At 43.8% G+C, this 19,243-nt stretch overlaps 2 protein-coding genes across 12 annotated transcripts in view; one reads left to right on the forward strand and one right to left on the reverse strand.

Moving 5' to 3' along the window:
- Positions 1-15,097, forward strand: part of NUP188 (nucleoporin 188) — a 37,196-nt gene extending 22,099 nt beyond the window's left edge. For both annotated transcript variants that reach the window (XM_075185032.1, XM_075185031.1), the window contains exons 24-44: positions 319-452; positions 553-659; positions 945-1,151; positions 3,689-3,858; positions 3,944-4,013; positions 4,096-4,163; positions 4,862-5,054; positions 7,350-7,427; positions 7,659-7,744; positions 7,833-7,978; positions 8,186-8,367; positions 8,480-8,680; positions 10,087-10,179; positions 10,885-11,049; positions 11,370-11,507; positions 11,585-11,659; positions 11,793-11,996; positions 12,086-12,217; positions 12,766-12,842; positions 13,118-13,247; positions 14,462-15,097. In XM_075185032.1, coding sequence (XP_075041133.1) covers positions 319-452; positions 553-659; positions 945-1,151; positions 3,689-3,858; positions 3,944-4,013; positions 4,096-4,163; positions 4,862-5,054; positions 7,350-7,427; positions 7,659-7,744; positions 7,833-7,978; positions 8,186-8,367; positions 8,480-8,680; positions 10,087-10,179; positions 10,885-11,049; positions 11,370-11,507; positions 11,585-11,659; positions 11,793-11,996; positions 12,086-12,217; positions 12,766-12,842; positions 13,118-13,247; positions 14,462-14,638 — 2,833 coding nt within the window. In that variant the 3' untranslated portion in view covers positions 14,639-15,097. The remainder of the gene's footprint in view (positions 1-318; positions 453-552; positions 660-944; positions 1,152-3,688; positions 3,859-3,943; positions 4,014-4,095; positions 4,164-4,861; positions 5,055-7,349; positions 7,428-7,658; positions 7,745-7,832; positions 7,979-8,185; positions 8,368-8,479; positions 8,681-10,086; positions 10,180-10,884; positions 11,050-11,369; positions 11,508-11,584; positions 11,660-11,792; positions 11,997-12,085; positions 12,218-12,765; positions 12,843-13,117; positions 13,248-14,461) is intronic.
- Positions 15,098-15,134: 37 nt separating this feature from the next.
- The window catches only part of SH3GLB2 (SH3 domain containing GRB2 like, endophilin B2), a 30,083-nt gene continuing 25,974 nt past the window's right edge, over positions 15,135-19,243 (reverse strand). For 6 of the 10 annotated variants that reach the window (XM_075185061.1, XM_075185068.1, XM_075185064.1 and 3 more), the window contains 3 exons: positions 17,172-17,186; positions 16,838-17,063; positions 15,135-16,743 (listed from right to left, as the gene is read on the reverse strand). In XM_075185061.1, the coding sequence (XP_075041162.1) occupies positions 16,636-16,743; positions 16,838-17,063; positions 17,172-17,186 (349 nt within the window). In that variant the 3' untranslated portion in view covers positions 15,135-16,635. The remainder of the gene's footprint in view (positions 16,744-16,837; positions 17,064-17,171; positions 17,187-19,243) is intronic. The other 4 variants (XM_075185060.1, XM_075185069.1, XM_075185065.1 and 1 more) reach the window with 1 other exon arrangement.

The raw sequence follows: 19,243 nt of genomic DNA on the forward strand, positions 1-19,243 counted from the left end.
ACTCCTGGTTCTGTCCTTGGGGCTTTGTTAAACAAAATTACTAAAATCCTGGCAGCCTACAGCAATGTAGAGGGGGAGATGCATGAGTTTTCGGAGGGGAATTTACGGTGCCCAATCTCCTGTACTGCACCTCTATACCCAGGGCTTCCAGTGCCCCCCATTGGACTCATAGAAAATAATTTAACATAAGTATAAAAATTGTAGATGTATCCCATTTTTCAAAAGCCATTACCATGCTAGTAGACTGAAGTTTATCAAATTAACCAAGGAAGTCAACCTGCAACGTAATAATATATACTAATTTTATTTAAACCTCAGCAGCGGGACAGAAGGCCAGGGCCAGATGTTAATCCAGACCGTTAAACTGGCGTTTTCCATCACCAATAATGTCATCAGACTGAAGCCGCCATCAAGTGGTGTATCCCCATTGGAGCAGTCGCTCACGCAGCACGGTATGTGAGATCAGAAAAATGTATAATTCATACCTTGAAAACAGCATGTGTAATTGGTGGCCCATCAGCTGTTCTAAACTGTGTTTGTCTTTATCACCAGGGGCACACGGGAACAATCTAATTGCTGTCCTGGCAAAATATATTTACCATAAATATGATCCCTCCTTGCCAAGACTGGCTATCCAGCTGCTGAAACGCCTGGCTACTGTAAGAGAATATTTTTGTTTTACTGATTTAGTAGGTTAACCCACAGTCTGCCTAGTCACCCACAGGTTCTAGCAATGTACAGTTAGTAGGGATTCATAAAGGAACCTATTCTGAATGAGTCCCCCAATCTCTCCACCCAACTGACCTGTTTCGTACCTGCCAACATTCCTGACCTTTTTTACACTGTCATCTTTGCACCAGTTTACATAAATGTTCTACAATGATTTATTGGATATATCAGAGGTAATAGGACTGTTTGACTACATTATTGCTTATTACGTGTAGGTGGCTCCCATGTCGGTGTATGCCTGCCTGGGAAGTGATGCAGCTGCTATCCGGGATGCTTTCCTCCACCGCCTGCAGTGTAGCATAGAGGACATGCAGATTAAGGTCATGATTCTGGAATTTCTCACGGTTGCGGTGGAGACCCAGCCGGGTCTCATTGAACTCTTCCTGAACTTGGAGGTGAAGGATACGAGTGATGGAAATAAGGTGAGCAAGTCTCAATCGTTTTAGTGATGAAACACTATGGTATTTGGGCTCCTCAATTTATTGCTGTTCTTTTGACTGCTAAATGCAGTATGTATAATTAAGATCACATTGTTCTGCGTTTATAACTAAAGAATATTTTAATCCTTATATACAATTTGGCTTCTATAAATAAAATGCTGTATGTAGCATTCACAAATGTATATATTTCAGGAGCTCATTAGAACTGAACTTATTTGATTTGAAGGTGTGATTGTGGGTGGAACACTTTGTTTCCTCCCTTGACAGTAGGAGGACACAGAAGGACGCTGGTTACTGGAATAAAATAATAATCAATTCATCCTATTCCCTATAACTCCCCTGCTCCTTCCTCCATTCTTTTTCCAGCTCCATGCATAGGAGAGTCCCTCACACCCCTCTCTGACCACAACCTCCACCATTCACCTGCCAAGCCTTCCCAGGGGACACGGGGATGCCTGCCCACTGAGAGCTCTCTTGTTCTCCCCCAGGACTGGACCTTCTCGGGGAAGTGTTTCTGTCTTTCTACTCTGCTCTCTAACAAGCAGAGTGTGTGACGAGTGAGGCTCTTACTCACTTTGGTAAGAGTCGGAGTACTCTTAAGACATCTTTTCTTTACAAAGTGCGACATGGTCTATTTCACTGGAGTCCATCTTACTCCTATCCTTGGTGCTCACTGATCTCCTTTTCAGAGCTTCCTCAGGGCTGTTTCTTTCATCTTTCTGGTTCCCAGAGCTCAGAGGTACACATGGTCAATCAAGGACAACTGGATGTTCTGATCATCAGCGAGTTGAGATTTATAATGTATAATCTCCCATTGGTGCCTAATTCGGGTCAATTTAATGCCGGCTTTATTTTTAACTGAAGACCCTCAACAAATTTCTTTTAAAGGAGCAGTTGCTGATAATTGGTAACTCAGGCCATGAGGGAGGTGGAATTTCTGGCATTCATGGAGTCATTCCTTGATATCCCCATATGGGAGTACTACCAGCATTTCCTTCAAATTTTGGCTGTTCCATGAGTCTTTCCCCAAGGATGATAGTCCAATCCTGGATTCGCATGATTGAATCATCAACGGGCCCAAATCATTGCTGACCCTGTCAACCTCCATGGTGTTTCTCAGCTACTGTCGCTGTTCTTCATATTGTTCCTTCTTAACAACAGAATTTGCTCTCTTCAGGAGCTAATACCACCACTTCTGACCAGTCCGTGCACAGCCATCCAGTACTGTAAGAGGGGTAGTGAGGGACATTGTGTGGACCTTGAAAGCAGTGTCTTCCACATAGTTCTAACCATATCTGCTACCTACATCCCAGGAGTAGACAACTGGGCGGTGGACTTTAAGTGGTCCTTCCATTCCAATGTTTTTCAGGACCATGTACAGATCTGGGGGTCCCCATAACTGGGTTTATTACTATTTCATATAATTCACAAGCTGCCCTTCTATGGCACCAGGTGCGGGACTCTGGGACATTTCTAGTAGTTGTAGTGTAATTTCGGTTATGGTTTTCAGTTTGTCTATTTACCCCATTTCTCCCAATTCCTTGGATCCTGTGATTTTCAGACAAGAAGGTGTACAGGCACTCTCACCTGTTTGTCTAGACAATCCTGGTATGTTGCTTTGGTTGACCTTTGGTCCGAAGCCATGATTCTTAAGCTTAAAGGCTTTGTTGACCAAGTTATTTAGATCATGCTGCAGTTTTCCACCCAAGGTTTTTAATATTCCTTCTTTCAGCACCAATTATTGCGGCTTCCCCCAGTGTTTTTACAAAGAGAGGGCCTTGTTCTATAGTTCCTCAGAAGTGCTTCTTCTGTTTCTTTGTGTTTTCTCTGCTGGAAGGTCAGTTTTCTCCTAGCTATTGTTTTGGCTAGGTGGTCTCTGAGCTGATCGCTTGCCCATAAGTCTACTTATTTGGTCAAGAATTCAGGGCAGTCTTGCTTATGGTTCCTTCATTGTACATCAGCAAAGAACTAATGGTGTCATCCTTCTGCCCTCACCCTATAAATTCCAAGGACATAGCTTTTGGCTCCTTGGAAGTGCTGCGTGGCCTGCGGCTCTATCTGTGCAGGATAGTTCCATTGCGCAGACGCCTTCTTTGTCCTTTATGAAAAACCTAACAAAGGATTCTGTGTCTGCTCTTCAATTCGGCAGGCCTATTCTGTGATTGTACCGGTACCCTCAGGGCTGCCGGTACACTGGGTGGTCATTCTTGGGCAGTGCTTCTTGAAGCACCAGTGGACATGGTTTGTAGTGTGGCCACTATGCTTTTTACAGATTATGCAAAGAGAATGTTGCAGCCTTTGTGGAGGAATGGATCAAACGGTGAGTACGAGACACCCCTTTGACAAAGCAGACTTGAAAGATACTAAAGGAGTCTTTTCTCAGCTTGGGTTTGTCAGTTATTTAACAAGCACCCTGGAACTTCCCAAGATTGTAGGCTGTAGCTTAGTGTTTAAGAAGACCCCTGGTTTTGACAAATTTATATTAAACGATCTTTCTCATTGTACCTATTGTCATATAGGAGTACAGTCTGGGGCGGTGGAGCTGTCTGCAAGTTGTGTTAGAGCTAATAGACTTCCAGCAGACTGACCGACTCTGGTGCACTCCTCAACTGCACCGCTCTGCTATTGCCTTCCTGCACGCTCTGTGGCAAGATCGTCGTGACAGCGCAATGACTGTTCTAAGAATCAAGTGAGCAATGCATGTCCATTTCAAATGTTTCCAATGGAACGAAAAGAGCACATGGTTCTAATCTGTTTTCCCTCTTCTTCCCCAGGCCCCATTTTTGGGAGAAACTGACAGGTCCTCTCTTTGGAACGCTTGTGCCACCTTTGGAATCATCAGATGTACGTTCATTGGAGAACTGTGTCTGTCCTTGTCTCTCTGTGTTCTTGTCCCCTGTCTGACAAAACTTTAATACTTTTACAGCTGAGTGTTTTGGAAACCTGCGCTTTCATCATGAAAATCATCTGCCTGGAGATTTACTATGTAGTACGGTAAGTCTATGTGATGTTGCTTACAGCAAATGTTTACACTAGAAATGTAGTCATTATAACATTCCTTGGTCATGTGCACATGGCTGTTTTTATACCCACATAAATAACATTGATCACTAAGGAGCAATTGAGTCATTGTTTACAAGTGAGCATTTAGAGCTACAGGAGCAGGAACTGATGAAAGTAGAACTTGTTTTGACTTACTGGGAGAATTTCTTCATTAGTCATTCAGGGGACATGGGAAAAAAGTGTACGCTCCACCTTCTTGTACCTAACTCCCCCTTCCTGCGGAGAATTACCAGTTTACTTTGGGGTTTGGGAACTGGTTCTGTAGCAAGCATCGCTTCCCTCCCTAACTTAATGGCTTGAGGATGTCCTCATTGAGTCTGTGTCTCCAGCCAGCTGCTGGAGAAAAGAGATTTTTATTACAGATAAATCCTTTTCTCCGATACCAATGGGGCACAGACCACCTTCTTCTTGTCTTTGGCCTTTTGGGTTCAGCCGAGCTCCACGCTCTTTAGAAGTGTTAGTTCCTTCGCTTTGCTCCCTTGTTGCTGTATGTAAGTTGGAACCTCCCTGCGGGAAGAGGGTTTTTCCACTTTAAAATGCTTTCCGTTCTGTTCTAGGGAGATGTTCTGTGACCAGTCCTCTGGTCGGTTGTGATTTGTGATTGACTCCCTCCTTTTTGTTTTGCCCAGGGGATCACTTGACGCCTCCCTGAAGAGCATATTGGAGAAATTGTCCAAAAACGATCGCTACACTTACTGGTCGAAGTACGTGCACTCACTGGTGTGCCGTGTGGCGGAGACAGAAGGCAGCTGCAGCTCACTGGCAGAGTCCCAGATGCTGCTGTCCGCTTGGCGTGTGCTACTCATCATTGCCACACACTATGTACGTATATAAGAGCACCTGGCACACTGATACTAAAGAATAATGGACCTTATTGACGCCGCACACTGTATATGCAGCGCAAATGCCTTGGTTTTGCAACATCATCATCAACATTTATTTATATAGCGCCAACAAGCTCCCTAGCGCTTTACAATTGGGAACAAACAAAGTAATACAACAATACTGGGTAATACAGACAGACAGAGAGGTAAGAGGGCCCTGCTCACAAGCTGACAGCCTATGGGAACCAGTGCTAGATAGTACACACAGCTCATAACAAGGTTCATGGCTGGTCTCCGGAGACTGTACAATTCTAGTTTGCAGAATCTAATGTGCAGAGTTAGAAACGCTGGAGGAGGAGGAGAAATTGTGCAAAAAAATGTTAATGTCACATGTTTGGAGATAACAAGAATATCGTGGGTTAACCCTTAAAGTGTCCCCACTACAGCACATTTCGGAGTGGGTCTATTACAGACAGCTGGAAAACACCACATGGTCGCTATATATCCAGGGAACTTTAAATGAGCCCACCAACATACATTGTTGATGTTCTATTGTTCTACTTGCATATATTATGCCAATCCCCTATCGTACTTCCTGGTGCGCGCATTTAAAGTTCCCTGGATGTACAGCAACACTTGGGGCTAGATTTACTAAACTGCGGGTTTGAAGAAGTGGAGATGTTGCCTATAGCAACCAATCAGATTATAGCTGTCATTTATTTAGTACATTCTACAAAATGACAGCTAGAATCTGATTGGTTGCTATAGGCAACATCTCCACTTTTTCAAACCCGCAGTTTAGCAAATATACTCCTTGGTGTTCTTCAGCTGTCAAACACATATCCAGATCTCTCTGAAAATGCCAGCTCTTTGCAAAATGTAAACTCGGATATTTCTAGCCGTCCTCGTTCCGTTATTGCGAAAAGGGGAGATAACCTAACTGTGGTTTATTTAGGTAAGGGTCAAATACTGCAGATCTCCTGACCCGGTGCTTAGATAACCATTCAAAAGCAGTCCCTAAATCTAATAGCAGGAAGAAAATGGCAGTAGTAACAAATTCTGATTTTAAATGTCCTTTTATAATATCCACAGCTAAAGTCCATTGAGTGTACAGGTACTTTGGACACTTGGTCCTCCACCAACACCTGTTTCATGTGGATGACCTATCAAGGTACATGGGGTTCCTTTGTGTGTACATCTCGTACAATTTAAATAGAAGTGAAGTTAAACCCTCTACCAGTGCAAACTAATTGGCCAAACACAAGAGTAGAACAATGAATTCATGCATTACAAAAGCTCATGCTGAAATCCTAAAAAGCGGGCAATTCACTCCTTTCATTCAATGGTTCCAGAGCATTTCTAAGGGAAAGCCATTTAGCCCCTCTTTGCGTTAAAAGGTGGTGATGCTTACCACCTCTGCTTAGTGGCAGGACCTGTTCCAACCCTGTAAGACAGATCTGATCAGAGTTGTCTGTATGAATTTAGCAAAATGATCGATCAGCTGGGGAACACCCTTACCGGTACAGATGGATCTATTTCTGTTCCTAAAATGGCATGCATAGCAAGTCGTTAAGTCCATGACCAAATCGGTAACAAATGTCTGTTTTAAAATAAAGAAATGCATAATACACTTACCACACTTGTAGTTATGATCTGATTTATTTAAATTCAGATAAACTCACATGTAGCCATTTTTGCTCATATATTTTGATCAAATGTGGTACTTAAGCGCGTAAGGAAGGGTCTGTAGATAGTCCGTGCCAATTTTCACATACAATATTGGTAATTCTGTCTGCCATTGGGGAGAATGCAAATAAGAACATTTATATTTTGAACGCTTATCGGTAAGAGTCATATCGGTCGGTACCCCAGACTAACTGTATCCCTACAATTGTTGCGCCTGAGATGCCAAATTAGACCATATAGAATATCACGTAAATTATGTCAGGGATGACAAGTGTGAATTTGTTGTGTCCTCTTTCCTAAATTAGCATTAAGCTTGCTATTTTTGTAAGTCTGTGCAATAGAATGATGTGACCTGCTACTAAAAAGGGAATTCACTGTGAAAGTGACTGCTTTGTGCCTCAGTGATGTCGCTGTGTCTTAGTGATTGCATAGGCTGCGTTCTCATGAATATTATATAAGCCCAGAACATTGCTAGCTCCTTGTTGTGTCATTTTATAATGTAAATCGTCTGTGGGTTGTGTTTTGTTTTTGTTTTTTTTTGTTTTTTATTTTTTTTTACAATATACTTGATCAGTGCTTTTGTCTGTTTTGTGATATTCACATGCAGGCGGATGTGATGCACCTGACAGATGTGAAGGTACGACAACAACTGTTCCAGGACATCTTGGAGGGCACAGAAGTTTTGGTAAATAACTATTCTACTAGCAGAACTATCCATACAATACAGATAGCCAAACTAAATGTGTTTTAATGCTTTATTGCCATCATCCTTCCTCCGTAAAAACTGTGTTACCCCGCTAGAGCCATATTAGGCTCTGAGTGGCTCCCTACAAGCTTTCAGTTTAATGTCCCATAACTTTTGTGATCACTAAATGCTATGGATCTGCTTGTGAGTCACCTACATGTCTCTGATTAGCTCCAGGTCCCCAGCTCGGTGGCTTGTCTTCAGCTCGGATCTATGCTGTGTACATTGATGATGGTTTTACTAAGACGGTGGAAGAAGTAAGTACAGTATTGTGAAATAGAGTCTCTATGGCTGTTATGGAAGAGAAGGATGGTTAATATAAACAGCTTTTTCTCTTGCTGGTAGCGAGCTTAATTCACCCGGGAACATCCTCGAATCTCTGGGAAAAATCTTGGAGGGCGTCCTGCAGGCCGATGACCAACAAATGGAAAAGACTAAAGCGCGGGTTTTCTCAGCCATGATCTCCGTGTTGGAGATAAAGCAGATGAAAGGTAAAACGTTATATGAAAAATAATATTAAACATTTACTGTGTTTCATTCTCAAATAATGATGAGTGTATTCTTCAGTGTTTTAAAGCACGTCCTTAAATCTGTCCGTTCACATGTACGGGAAATGTCCGAAACTTAAAATGTCAACTTGTAGGTAAGAAAACCATTCATCAGTCACCATAGTGCCTCTGTTTTTCCTCTGTACTCAGCCAGCGAGATCCCTCAGTACCAGCAGCTGGTCCTCAGTGTGTGTGAGAACCTACAGGATGAGGTGGTGTCACTTATCGATCACACCAGACATGGACTGATAGCTGGAGATGGAACGGAGGACAAGGACAGCATGGAGACTGAAGATCTGCCGCGAACCAGACGAAAGGAGCAACGTGATGGGGTGAGGGCTAAACTACGCAAAGATATGAGGGCAATTATTAAACATCTGCCCTCTGTGGCATGATGCAAGATTAGGCCAACTGAGTAACCAGCGCTATCTTGTCCCTCTGAAGGTTTGTGTGCTGGCGTTACACTTGGCCAAAGAGTTGTGCCAGGCGGATGAAGATGGAGATCAGTGGTTACAGGTTATCAGGAAGTCGCCAGTCTTGCCCATGCTGTTCAGCGCCCTGGAGGTCAGCCTGCGGGTCAAGCAAAACCTCCATTTCTGCGAAGCTTCTCTCCACCTCTTATTCACATTGGCCAAAACTCACCAGGTCAGTAAGTGGAGATGGGCTCATTTGCCCATTGGGTACAGAGATGCTATCTAGTGTCCAAGCTTAGGATAACGTTACAGCTTTTAAGAGAATTTTGCCGATGATATGACAGGAGTGTATGGGAGACAAAGGGCTATGAGAATTACAGTACCTGCTTTATAGCCCCATCGTTGAAGCATTCTGTTCACCATGTAGGTTGAGGGCTTGTTCTCTTTACACTTTGCTTGTACAGACCTATAACTTGTACAGTGTAAGTTGAGACTCATCATGTGTTCACCATAAACAATTCCTCAATGGAAATATTTAATTTTTGCCGTGTTCCCCCTACGGCTAGAACTGCAGATTTCCTATGCCTGGTGCTTGTTCTTTTGTTATCCACTGATAAGTTATGTTTTGTACATCATTTTTAATATATTTATTTTGTCTGGTTTCATATTGTAGTTTACTATATACTTCAGACCTGACCAACCTGTGGCTCTTCAGGTGTTGTGAAACTACAGCCCCCAGCATGCTTTGCCAGCTGACAGCCTGCCGATAGCTGGTAGGGTATGCTGAGACTTGTAGTTTCACAATACCTTGAGAGTCACGGATTCGTCAGGCCTGAATATATCTAGGTTTCTTTGCCTCATTCAGTTTTAGTTTTCTGAGTCTGTTAATTAATGTAAAAATATATTGATTTCCCTCCCTCTGTGGGCACTCTTCAAAGCAGAGGTAGGCAATGTGTCTCTCCAGCTGCTGTGGAACTACAGATCCCAGCATACCCTCTGACTGGTAAACGATAAAATAGAATGCATTTGTAGAAGCCAAAGGGATTTTGGGTGAATATAACCCAATCTTCTCGTCGGAACGGGTCATGCATGAGTTCTTTAATGATGAAATCCTGCTTTAGGTAAGTTCGTTACGTCCATATTTAATGTACGCTGAAGGATGTTGCATGGACCTTTTAAATGACCCTTTCACCTACCCACACTGGAGGCAGCCATTATTTTGACTTGGCCTATTAACGTACTAAGCACCAACACCTCATAAATATCAGTCAGGACTCATGAATATTAATCCGGCAGCTCGTTAGTGATGTCACTGGTTTCTAGCAAATCAATAGGCTGCATACTGGTTCAGCCCACAATAGTTGTACTTTAACCTAGGACAGCGGCTCCCTCGGGAGCAAGGCAGATTGGTAATTAATTTGGCTTAGGGGAGCCTTGAAAAAACTCTGGAGACCCTAAGGGTGCCTCAAACTGAGAGAGTATGAAATCCACTGACCTAAGGGAAGATGAGCAGTTGAAGTGGGGTCGCCATCTGCTGGTTGGAAGTGTTACTACAACTTTACTTTGTCTTACTATTTGAATTGCATGAGAGTTTAAAAAAAAAAAATGGGTTGACTGATCTCCTTGTTTTTCTCACAGGGAGCAGCTGCCATAACAGGAGCTGGTATCACGCAAAGCGTGTGTTTGCCTCTGCTGAGTGTCTACCAACTCAGTAGCAATGGTGGAAGCACGGTGAGAACTTATGTACATATATTTGTGGCCATATACGGCACTTCTGCTCTATCTCGACCATATCAGATTATGGGTATGGATTTAATATTGCGATTTTCAATGCTAGCTCTACAGTTACATGTGTTTATATCTCTGCTGTTTCCATATATATTGCATGATTTAAATTAGTGTTCACAGTTCATATGTCCTAGTTCTATTAATCAGTATATTGCTTTATTCTCTGTTCACATACATACTGGTAATGTGTACTGCTGTGTCGTGTGTCAATGAGTGGTAGGAGTCTCAAGAACAGCACATATCGCTGCCAGTGCTAAAGTTTAAGAAGAAAACTGCAATACTCCAGTGTAAAATGCTGTAGGACTTAACCTTTATAACAGCTATAGATTGTGTGGTGTGTGCATTGAATGTCACAGCTGATTGGACAGGTTTCAAGGCTATCCAATCGGATGTACATGTCATTACACACGCCCCCATCCCTAAGTGGAGGAATCGTGAAGTGAATAGTGGATACACTGTGTGCTAGATGTTCTTGTAGAATTAGAAGTAAGATCATTGACTAGCAGACAGGCATATATGCCAAGTTTTAATGACCAAATCACTGGATTCATTGGTCATTCATTTGTACTACACAACGTTTCTATGTTTTTCGAATAAACTATTTCTGATTTCTATATTCTAATCAGCTGTTTCATGACTCCAACCCAGGCACAGCCTCAGCTCTCTTCCCGTAAGACTCTCGATGCTCCTTCGTGGCCTGGTGTATATCGATTGACAGTATCCCTCATGGAGAGACTGCTGAAGACGATGAGATACAACTTCCTAACGGAGGCCTTAGACTTTGTAGGGGTTCACCAGGAGAGGATATTGCAGGTAATATAACGGACAGAGCGTGCAAATCATGTCTGCTATATTGTACCGAGGTAGATGTAATGCAGTCATAGGGGGAGATGTCTCCGGAAAGTCCACATTGTGTCGATATTATGGCAAAACACTCTGCTCATTTTTTGTCACACTCCATAGAAAAATGAGCGGAGATTCCTGCCATAAAGGATGGCAGTGTGCGCAGCCGGATATCACAGTGATGTCCACGCTCTGCATCGCCAGCAATTGAATCTCCCCCCTAAAGTATTCATTATTTGATGTATGTGTGCCTATATTCCTGGCCTACATGTGGCTCTTTATCTCCCCAGTGCCTGAGTGCAGTGCGCACAGTGCAGAGTTTGGCCTGTCTGGAAGAGGCTGACCACACGGTAGGCTTTCTGCTGCAACTCTCCAACTTCACCAAAGAATGGCATTTCCACTTGCCACAGTTGATGAAGGATATTCAGGTGAGGGCAGGAACATTATACACCGGGATTTAGATGATATGGCTAAATGTGCATTAACGCTCTGTCTCTTCCCACAGGTTAGCTTGTGTTACTTGTGCCAGTCTTGCACTTCCCTTTTGTACAGCCGTAAGATGCTGCAGCATTACTTACAGGTGAGTGTACGTACATTGGGAAGTCTTGCTGGTATTCTGTGAATTGCATTCATCAGTTAAGATTTTCGGAATCCTCCACTTGTATAGAATAGTCTGTGTCCTGCTCCCCCTTACCTAAATATTCTGTTACCAGATAAAAAGTGGAGAAGCGGTTACATCAGGGGCGACCTCTCGCGGTCAGCGGACTCCCCAAACTCCTTCCAAGCAGCCAACCCCAGAGAGCGAGGCCATGCAGCTGAGAGCGCTGTGGTCTGTCCAACATAGCCTGCTCAAGATCCTCAGCAAGACGCTGGCCACACTGCGAGCGTTCACACCAGATCTCTGCCAGATCCTCCAGGTCAGTAACCCCTACGCTGCAAGAGGGATTGTAGAGCAGCCTAAGTAGATACGTTTGGAATAAAACGCCCCTGTTTTGTCTATTCACAGCCTCTGGACCTCGCACAGTATCAGCTGCTTTTAGCGTTGAACTTCAGCACGCCGGCGTTCGATGCAGACGCTGCACCTTCATTTGGGACTTTCCTGGCAACTGTGAACGTGATGCTGACTATGCTGGGAGAGGTGAGAATCTGACCCTTTATATAATAGTGTGTATGTTCTCTGGCGGAGACGGACCATTCCAACAGGAAACGTCACTCGTATAACGTCTAAATGACTATTATAAAACAGATACAATATATCTCTTCTATCCTATCCCAATACTACAGCAACAGTGGAATCATTCCACTTACATTATTAGAATGTTGTTTCTTTATCCTCATTTGCATACTGAAGCCACTGGCATCAGGCCATAAGCGCCAACTAGAGATGGAGACTTGTAAGCAAGACCTTCTTATTATGGTGTCGCGGACATCGCATAGAGGAGTATAAGCGGACGGTGCCAAGTAGTGAATGGTCTCAGTGACCAGTTGGCTTTCTACAGCGCATCTTTCACTTACAAAGTGGAGATCACCAATTTGAAAACGCAGCCTCTCCATTCACCCGTAGCCTCAGCGAGTGATGTTACTAGTGCTTACACACTTGACAGCCTCCAACGCATGTGATTGAAAGACCTACGGCGGAGGCATTGGTGCCAGCTTGACTGTGTTACACCTTCATTGTCTCTGCAGATGGAGAAGAAAAAAGACCCCCCGTTTCCAGCCTCTGCAGCTCCCCCCAGCCCATCAGAAGACAGCAAGAACCTCAAGTGAGTGTGACAGGGAGGGACACCCCTCGCCTGGGCGTTATTTTAACATTAAAGGGAGGCGCATTTCCACCAGTAATGCAGCTTGTCAGTGGGGACATTATGTTGAAAGTTAAAAAAAAAAAAAAGTAACATGTTTCTTAATTTAGCTACTGTTCCAATGATGGAACGTGAGTCTACCTCTATTGGAGATTCTTTACAACCTAGATTTGTATAGAAGGGGGGTGGAATTTAGTGTTCATTTCATCCCATGTGTGTACGTTGTGCTCTCTTCTCAGGTCTCTGCTGCTGTTTATCATTGAGAACTGTTTTTACCTGTCAATCTCACAAGCCGTACGGTATCTGCGGGACCCATCAGTCCACCCCCGGGACAAGCAGCGTATGAAGCAGGAGCTGGGATCTGAACTGGTATGGCTCTCTCATTAATAGTCAGATGTTGGTAACGCTTCCTGAATGGGATGACGGAGCCGCTGCACTTCTGTCTCTGGAGAATCATTCTGTGGCGGCTTCATACACAGATGAAACATTAAAGAATGTTTAATAGTGAACCCGTACGGAATACCGGAACATTTCAGGGGGGTAGTACATGTACAATCTGTAGATCGCTCTGGCCGTCGCTCATGATCTATAGAGTCACTCATTAAGTCAGTGTCCAATTGGAAGTCCTGAACTGCAATTTGGGGTTAAATGCTGACTTCCTGTGCTATTTTGGGTCCACCTACAGCAGACAGGGCAGCTAAAAACATTCCCTCCACGAATTGGTTTTTTTTATGCAGATACGTAGACCCAAAGCTCAGCTTACACTTGTCTGACCCAAGATGTATATGCTGTTTATAAAGGGTGTGTAGCATGACATGCTTTCTTTAAAGGGTTAATACACTTGCCGATATCTTTAATAGTTTGGTTTGTATTTTCCATCTTGTTACTTCCATGTAAATATTTTGCTTCCGTTTTGCTTTTGAAATTTATACAAAACTGCTCATAGAGCTAAACAAAATAAACAACACTGTGTAGATGACATTTTAAGGACAAAGAGCAAAACAAGAATGAAATATATTTATAAAAGTTGCAGGAGGAATGGACAAAGAATAAGATTATCTGAAGGTAATACATACCGGTCAAGCCTATCCTTAGTAGTAACACGGTTCTGCTGCAGGGAGCCTTCATTTCTAGTAGTCTGTAAAGCTGGGTCCACACTACAGAAATGTGATATCGTTAACGATTTTACCAGCGACTACAAGTCCCGATCAGCGAGCTCATCTGTCATCAGCTGAAAAGATGGTGACTCTGTAAACTCTATGGAGATTTGCCTACACTGCTGGTCCTGAGTCTGTACACACTGCAGAAATTGCCCTACATTGTTCCATCGTTTATAGAAATGTTTAGTCTGTTTATAAAATCAAGTCAAACAATATGATGTGCTTTGGAACGATAAATCATAATTATGGGAACGTACACACTAATGCGATATTTGACCTAACTGTTTAGCATGCGATTGGGCTGACAATCATGTGAAAAACCTGTAGTGTGTATCCAGCCTTACTTACATCTTTATGCAGATTTGCTGTATGTTTTATGTTGTTAGATTACATATCCAACGAATGATCTGAATCTCCTTTCAGAGTACTCTCATCTCCAGTCTGAATCGTTACATCCGGCGAGGGGTCCCTTCCTCTCCTGCTGGTGGCCTCCTACCTTCCCCTCAGCTAAAGGCTGGACCCTCTGCAAAAGTGGCCCCTGAGGCACAGGAGCCCATAATCCAACTGGTTCAAGCCTTCATACGACATGTACAGAGATAAGTGGTTCCCACCACGAGCACTTGCTCCGGACTTTACTGCAAGATGGGGACTTGTTAAGGTGTGTACATAATTTAACTCCCCGGTAAGCGGCCATGGACCACAGGCAACGTTCTGAAAGGTAGACAGGAGTCCACACAGCACTGTACAATACGGACACCACCAATGAAGGACCACGGATTACATTCAGAACTATTCTCGTCATACTGCTACGCCTCATATGCATATTTTGGGACTGAAAGGGGTGAATGCGGTTGAAACCCCCCTTCAGCTAAAATCCAGTACTTCTGTGTTACCTTTTGAGCACTCACTGTTGCGCTCGGATACAGAGCATGCAGTGCTTGATTCTCATTTGCCTGTTTTTTCTTTTTGTATGGATTCTTTTTTTGGAGGTAACTTGTATTTTTTTGAAATTTCCATCCTATTTATACCGAAAGTAAAAAAACAGTTTCCATACGGTGGTTTGGTCTTTATCTCTGCCAACAAAACACACACACACTTATGCAGGAATGACTTCATTTATTAATATCTAATCAAACACAGACCGTAAATGCAGACAAGCAATAAATAACACACAGAGGAATAAAAGAAACTCAATGACACATAAGTTTTAGGTGTTGGGGCCCTTTGGTTTACCTGCAGTTTGTTAACAAAAGTTTGGAACACTACAGCCAAAACCAGAGCACCGAAGTTGACTCCTGCTGTGGTGGTGTTGGCGTGACGGCAGCCATATTGTGTTCTACAAGTGAACCACTTGGAATGATACACTAGCTTCCTCTACAGTTCCAGCACACCATCCAAAAAATAAGTTTCTTCTACTCACTATGTAGCTCCTCTACCTGAGAGCAATGTACTAGTCATTAAAGGCAGGCCCCATTTAATTTGACTAACGTCTCTCCAGTCTACGTAGCGCTCCAGTTATATTATGTTGTATAAATAGGAATATATACATTCTTCTCATTGTATTCAAATTTGTTAGGCATCTTGTTATTTGTTTAAAAGGTTCTATCATTGAACAATACGGCTGGAAGGTTATTTCTGTGTTTTAAAACCGCTAGCACAGCCTATTATGTAAAGAATAACTTCTCTGCAGTTCTGCAAAGTGTGCCCAACACAGAGAGAGGAGGAAACCAATTCACGGACTGAACCAATATTAAGCCTATTAGAAACTAATGCCGTCACTGAGGGACAAAGTGCCTCATGCTGTTTCTATTGAAATAATAAGCTGAATACAGGTTCATTCAAAAATGGCTACATCCACTATGCCTAAGTAATGCGTCCTGTAAGGAAAACGTTGTTGGGACTGTATATATTAAACAAGGGAATGTGTATAAAGATGGCTTTGTTCTATTAGGATTGAAGTTACAGAATACTTTCATATTAAACGAGAAATGTACATTTTGCTGCAAAAATCAGAAACATTCTCTCTGCATAGTGGTGCTAAAGTGATCTATTCTGCCTGTCCGTTACACAACCATCTTAAAACTAAAACAGGCTCAGCTGTAGCCCCACATGATCGTTTTACGGAAACCCTGAAACACGTACGGGGGGGGGGGGCATTTATAACTATCAATACAAATATAACAAGTTTGGAATAGGACTGCCAAATAGTTGACTCAACAGTGTGGGTCCGAGTACCAGCGTGGCTTTACAGCCACGTAGCTGGGAGGAGGGGGGGGGGGACACTTTGAAATCCGTGACTTTAGTGCAAGCATGTTTGGTCATGAAGAGGTTAACGTGTGAGCTGCTCCCTCAATAGCAGATTAGTTGAATGACTTACATTGAGCAATGAGGTAGTTAACCCCTTAAGTGCTGGAGGGTGTTAGAAACTTCGGAGGCCAATCAAACACAGGGTCCAGTGAAGAAGGGGGACTTGCGGGAACAGATGAAATGGAGGAGGGGGGCGGGGGGGTCTGAAGAAGCAGCAGCCTATGAGCGATGAATCAGCTCGTTGGGGCAGTTGGCTTGTTGAGAGATTCTACACGCCGGCAACCTTCAGTCTAGCTGAGTAGTTCCAGATATGTAACCGGTACTTTTCCTTTCTGGTTCCCCCTCTCTCCAATCAGCCAATCCGGATCCATACCAGGCAGGCTGTAAACTGTGATTAACTGAAAGGGAAAAACAAAGCGTCAGCTGGGAGCACACCTGACCCATTGAAGATAAAAAAAAAAAAAGACGGCAGCTTCGGCGCCCTCCCCTCACCTCATCGGCCATAAGAGCCAGCTCGCTGCTATCCGCTGCCTCATAGTCATACAGCACTCTTGCTTTCCGCGTGCCGCTTGCAGGTGGCTTCACTTCTGCTGGGTTCAGAGTCCCGTCGGCAGGATTGGGGCTTACTGCTTGGAGCAGGGGGAGAGTGGCGGCTGGAGGGGAGGTGCTAAGAGGCGGAAGGGCAGCATCCGCATTCCCCACAAATGTTGCAGGAAATCTAGCAAGGGGTTAGACAGGGGGAAGTTATTTAAGCTCCCTATATGAAAGAGTTGGCAACTTGATGACAGAAATTAATTTAACAGCTCAAACATAAAACTATACTTACACCTCACCCCGGGAACTGCCAGCAGAGAGAGAGAAAAGACAAGTGAACCCTTTCTAGCATGGAACACTTATGTAGTTGGAACAATAACATTTTTAATAGCCAAACAAATCTTAAAGTCAATAGATCAGGTATGCTGTGCACATTTACGGTTTCTGAATTCAACAAGTCCTGTTTGGTTCGAGCGAGGAGAGGCCAAGCAGATGAACTTTCATCTACAGTCCGAGTGTGGCACTCCATATTCTAGCAGAGAGGCCAATGTCGTGCTTCTAGTTAGAGGCAGCATTAAAAGGAGGAAAGAATAGCTAATAAGCCCCATAGACCTGGGACTGGGAGCTACACATTCCTGCCAGTAACAGTCGTGATAAGAGCAAGTATAGCCAGTAATTTGAAGGACTACACGTCAATGGCTGGTAAAAAAAACAAAATGAAACATGAAATAACGGGAGTGTTTAGAGTTGGCTGAACATGAGCACCATTTCCTGTCTTTCACCCCTTTGCAGCAGGTTCCCAGGTGTTTCCCTAGCAGAGCACAGAGTAACAGACTGGATACATATAGAGGCAGGGCCAGTGATGTCACAGCCCCTGAAATGACTGCAGGTTCAGCTTTTTAAACCTGCACCACATCTCAGCAGGACATTGTCCTAAAGATTGTTGCAGGTAATATTCTAGATTTTAACACTAGCTGTAGTGAAATGCCAGATTATCACTCAAACATGTCTATTAGCAATGATACATATGTGAAACTTTACATTTCTCTGACATCCAGTGGAGGCCACCGTATACCTTGGGGTACAGGCATGCGGGCAATTCAGACGTTGTCCGTAGCTTTTCCCCCCTCTATGCCCCGCTCCTGCCAGACCTCAGTTTAGTTTAAGTGCCCAAGCAGGGCAGGAGGCCTCCTTGGCTAGTTTAGCATCAATTTTAATTTATTTCTTTACTGTGCCGCATCCACGGTCTCAGTTCATCTGATCCTCTGGCTTAAAGCCTGGGAGGTGGATGTGGAGTCCAAGCAGACTTTGGAATCTCTTCCTGTCTCTGAAAGGGTCGTGTTTGGGCCTGATCTTGAGATCATTAGCCATGCTACAGACGGTAAAGGGCTTTTATTCCTGTTAATGTTCCTATGTCCAAATACTCCAAGTTTCATTCCTTTAGGTTCTTGGGCAGAACAAGGAGTCAGCATCCCATAGGGCAATCTTCTGCCCCTAGGTGAGGTAAGCAAAGGGGAAGGCAGGCTTGTGCTGCCAGACAACCAATGGATGTGTATTTACATTTTCCTATATGGGACGGACATCAGCGCTTTCTCGGGTTTGAATTTTAGTCCGATCATTAACAGTTTCAGGCTCACCACAGCCCCAAAAGTTTCACTAAGTTCTTGGCAATTCTTTTGAGGTCCAATGGAGTGACAATCATTCCCTATTTAGATGATCTTCTCAACAAGGCAGAGTCGCCATCTGTGCTTCTGTGCACAGACTTTGTAATCTCACAGGTGGAATCTGTACTTCTAAAAGTCCAAACTGCATGATATTTATGGGTCTTTATTTTAAACACTTAGAAACAAGAGGGTGTTCAGACTCCAGTCCACTTCTGCATTAAAGTTCTGGGCAAGAGGATATTGACTTTCAAGACAGTCAAGTTTCACGAGAGTTCCAGCTAGAACTGCACTTGAAGTGGAGCAGATCACACATGGGTCTATCCGCTCGGGTGATAAGTCCCGGGCCGGCGCTTCCATTAGGCAAGGTTAGGCACTTGCCTGGGGGGGGGGGGGGGGGGGGGGCGCCGATTTTTTCAAAATGGCTAGGGTCCATCTCTCCCCAAAGGTGCATCTGTTGCTCCTTTGGTGGCTGCAAAGTGAGAATCTCTGCAAAGGTAGTTTATTCTTAATCTGGAATTAAACTTTGGTGACAAGAGCCGCCAGCCTTCAGTCCCAGTGGGCTGTAACACCTCACACCTCCTTTTCAGGGTCTTTGGAGGAATTAAAGCTTGTGGATCAGTGTGTGGGAGTTGTGAGCAGTGTTCCGCACTCTGGTCAGCGCAGAGCATCTGCTGGGAGGAAAGACAGTGAAGATAGTGCC

The sequence above is a fragment of the Mixophyes fleayi genome, chromosome 9 (assembly GCF_038048845.1).
Source record: "Mixophyes fleayi isolate aMixFle1 chromosome 9, aMixFle1.hap1, whole genome shotgun sequence".
NCBI lineage: Eukaryota > Metazoa > Chordata > Amphibia > Anura > Limnodynastidae > Mixophyes > Mixophyes fleayi.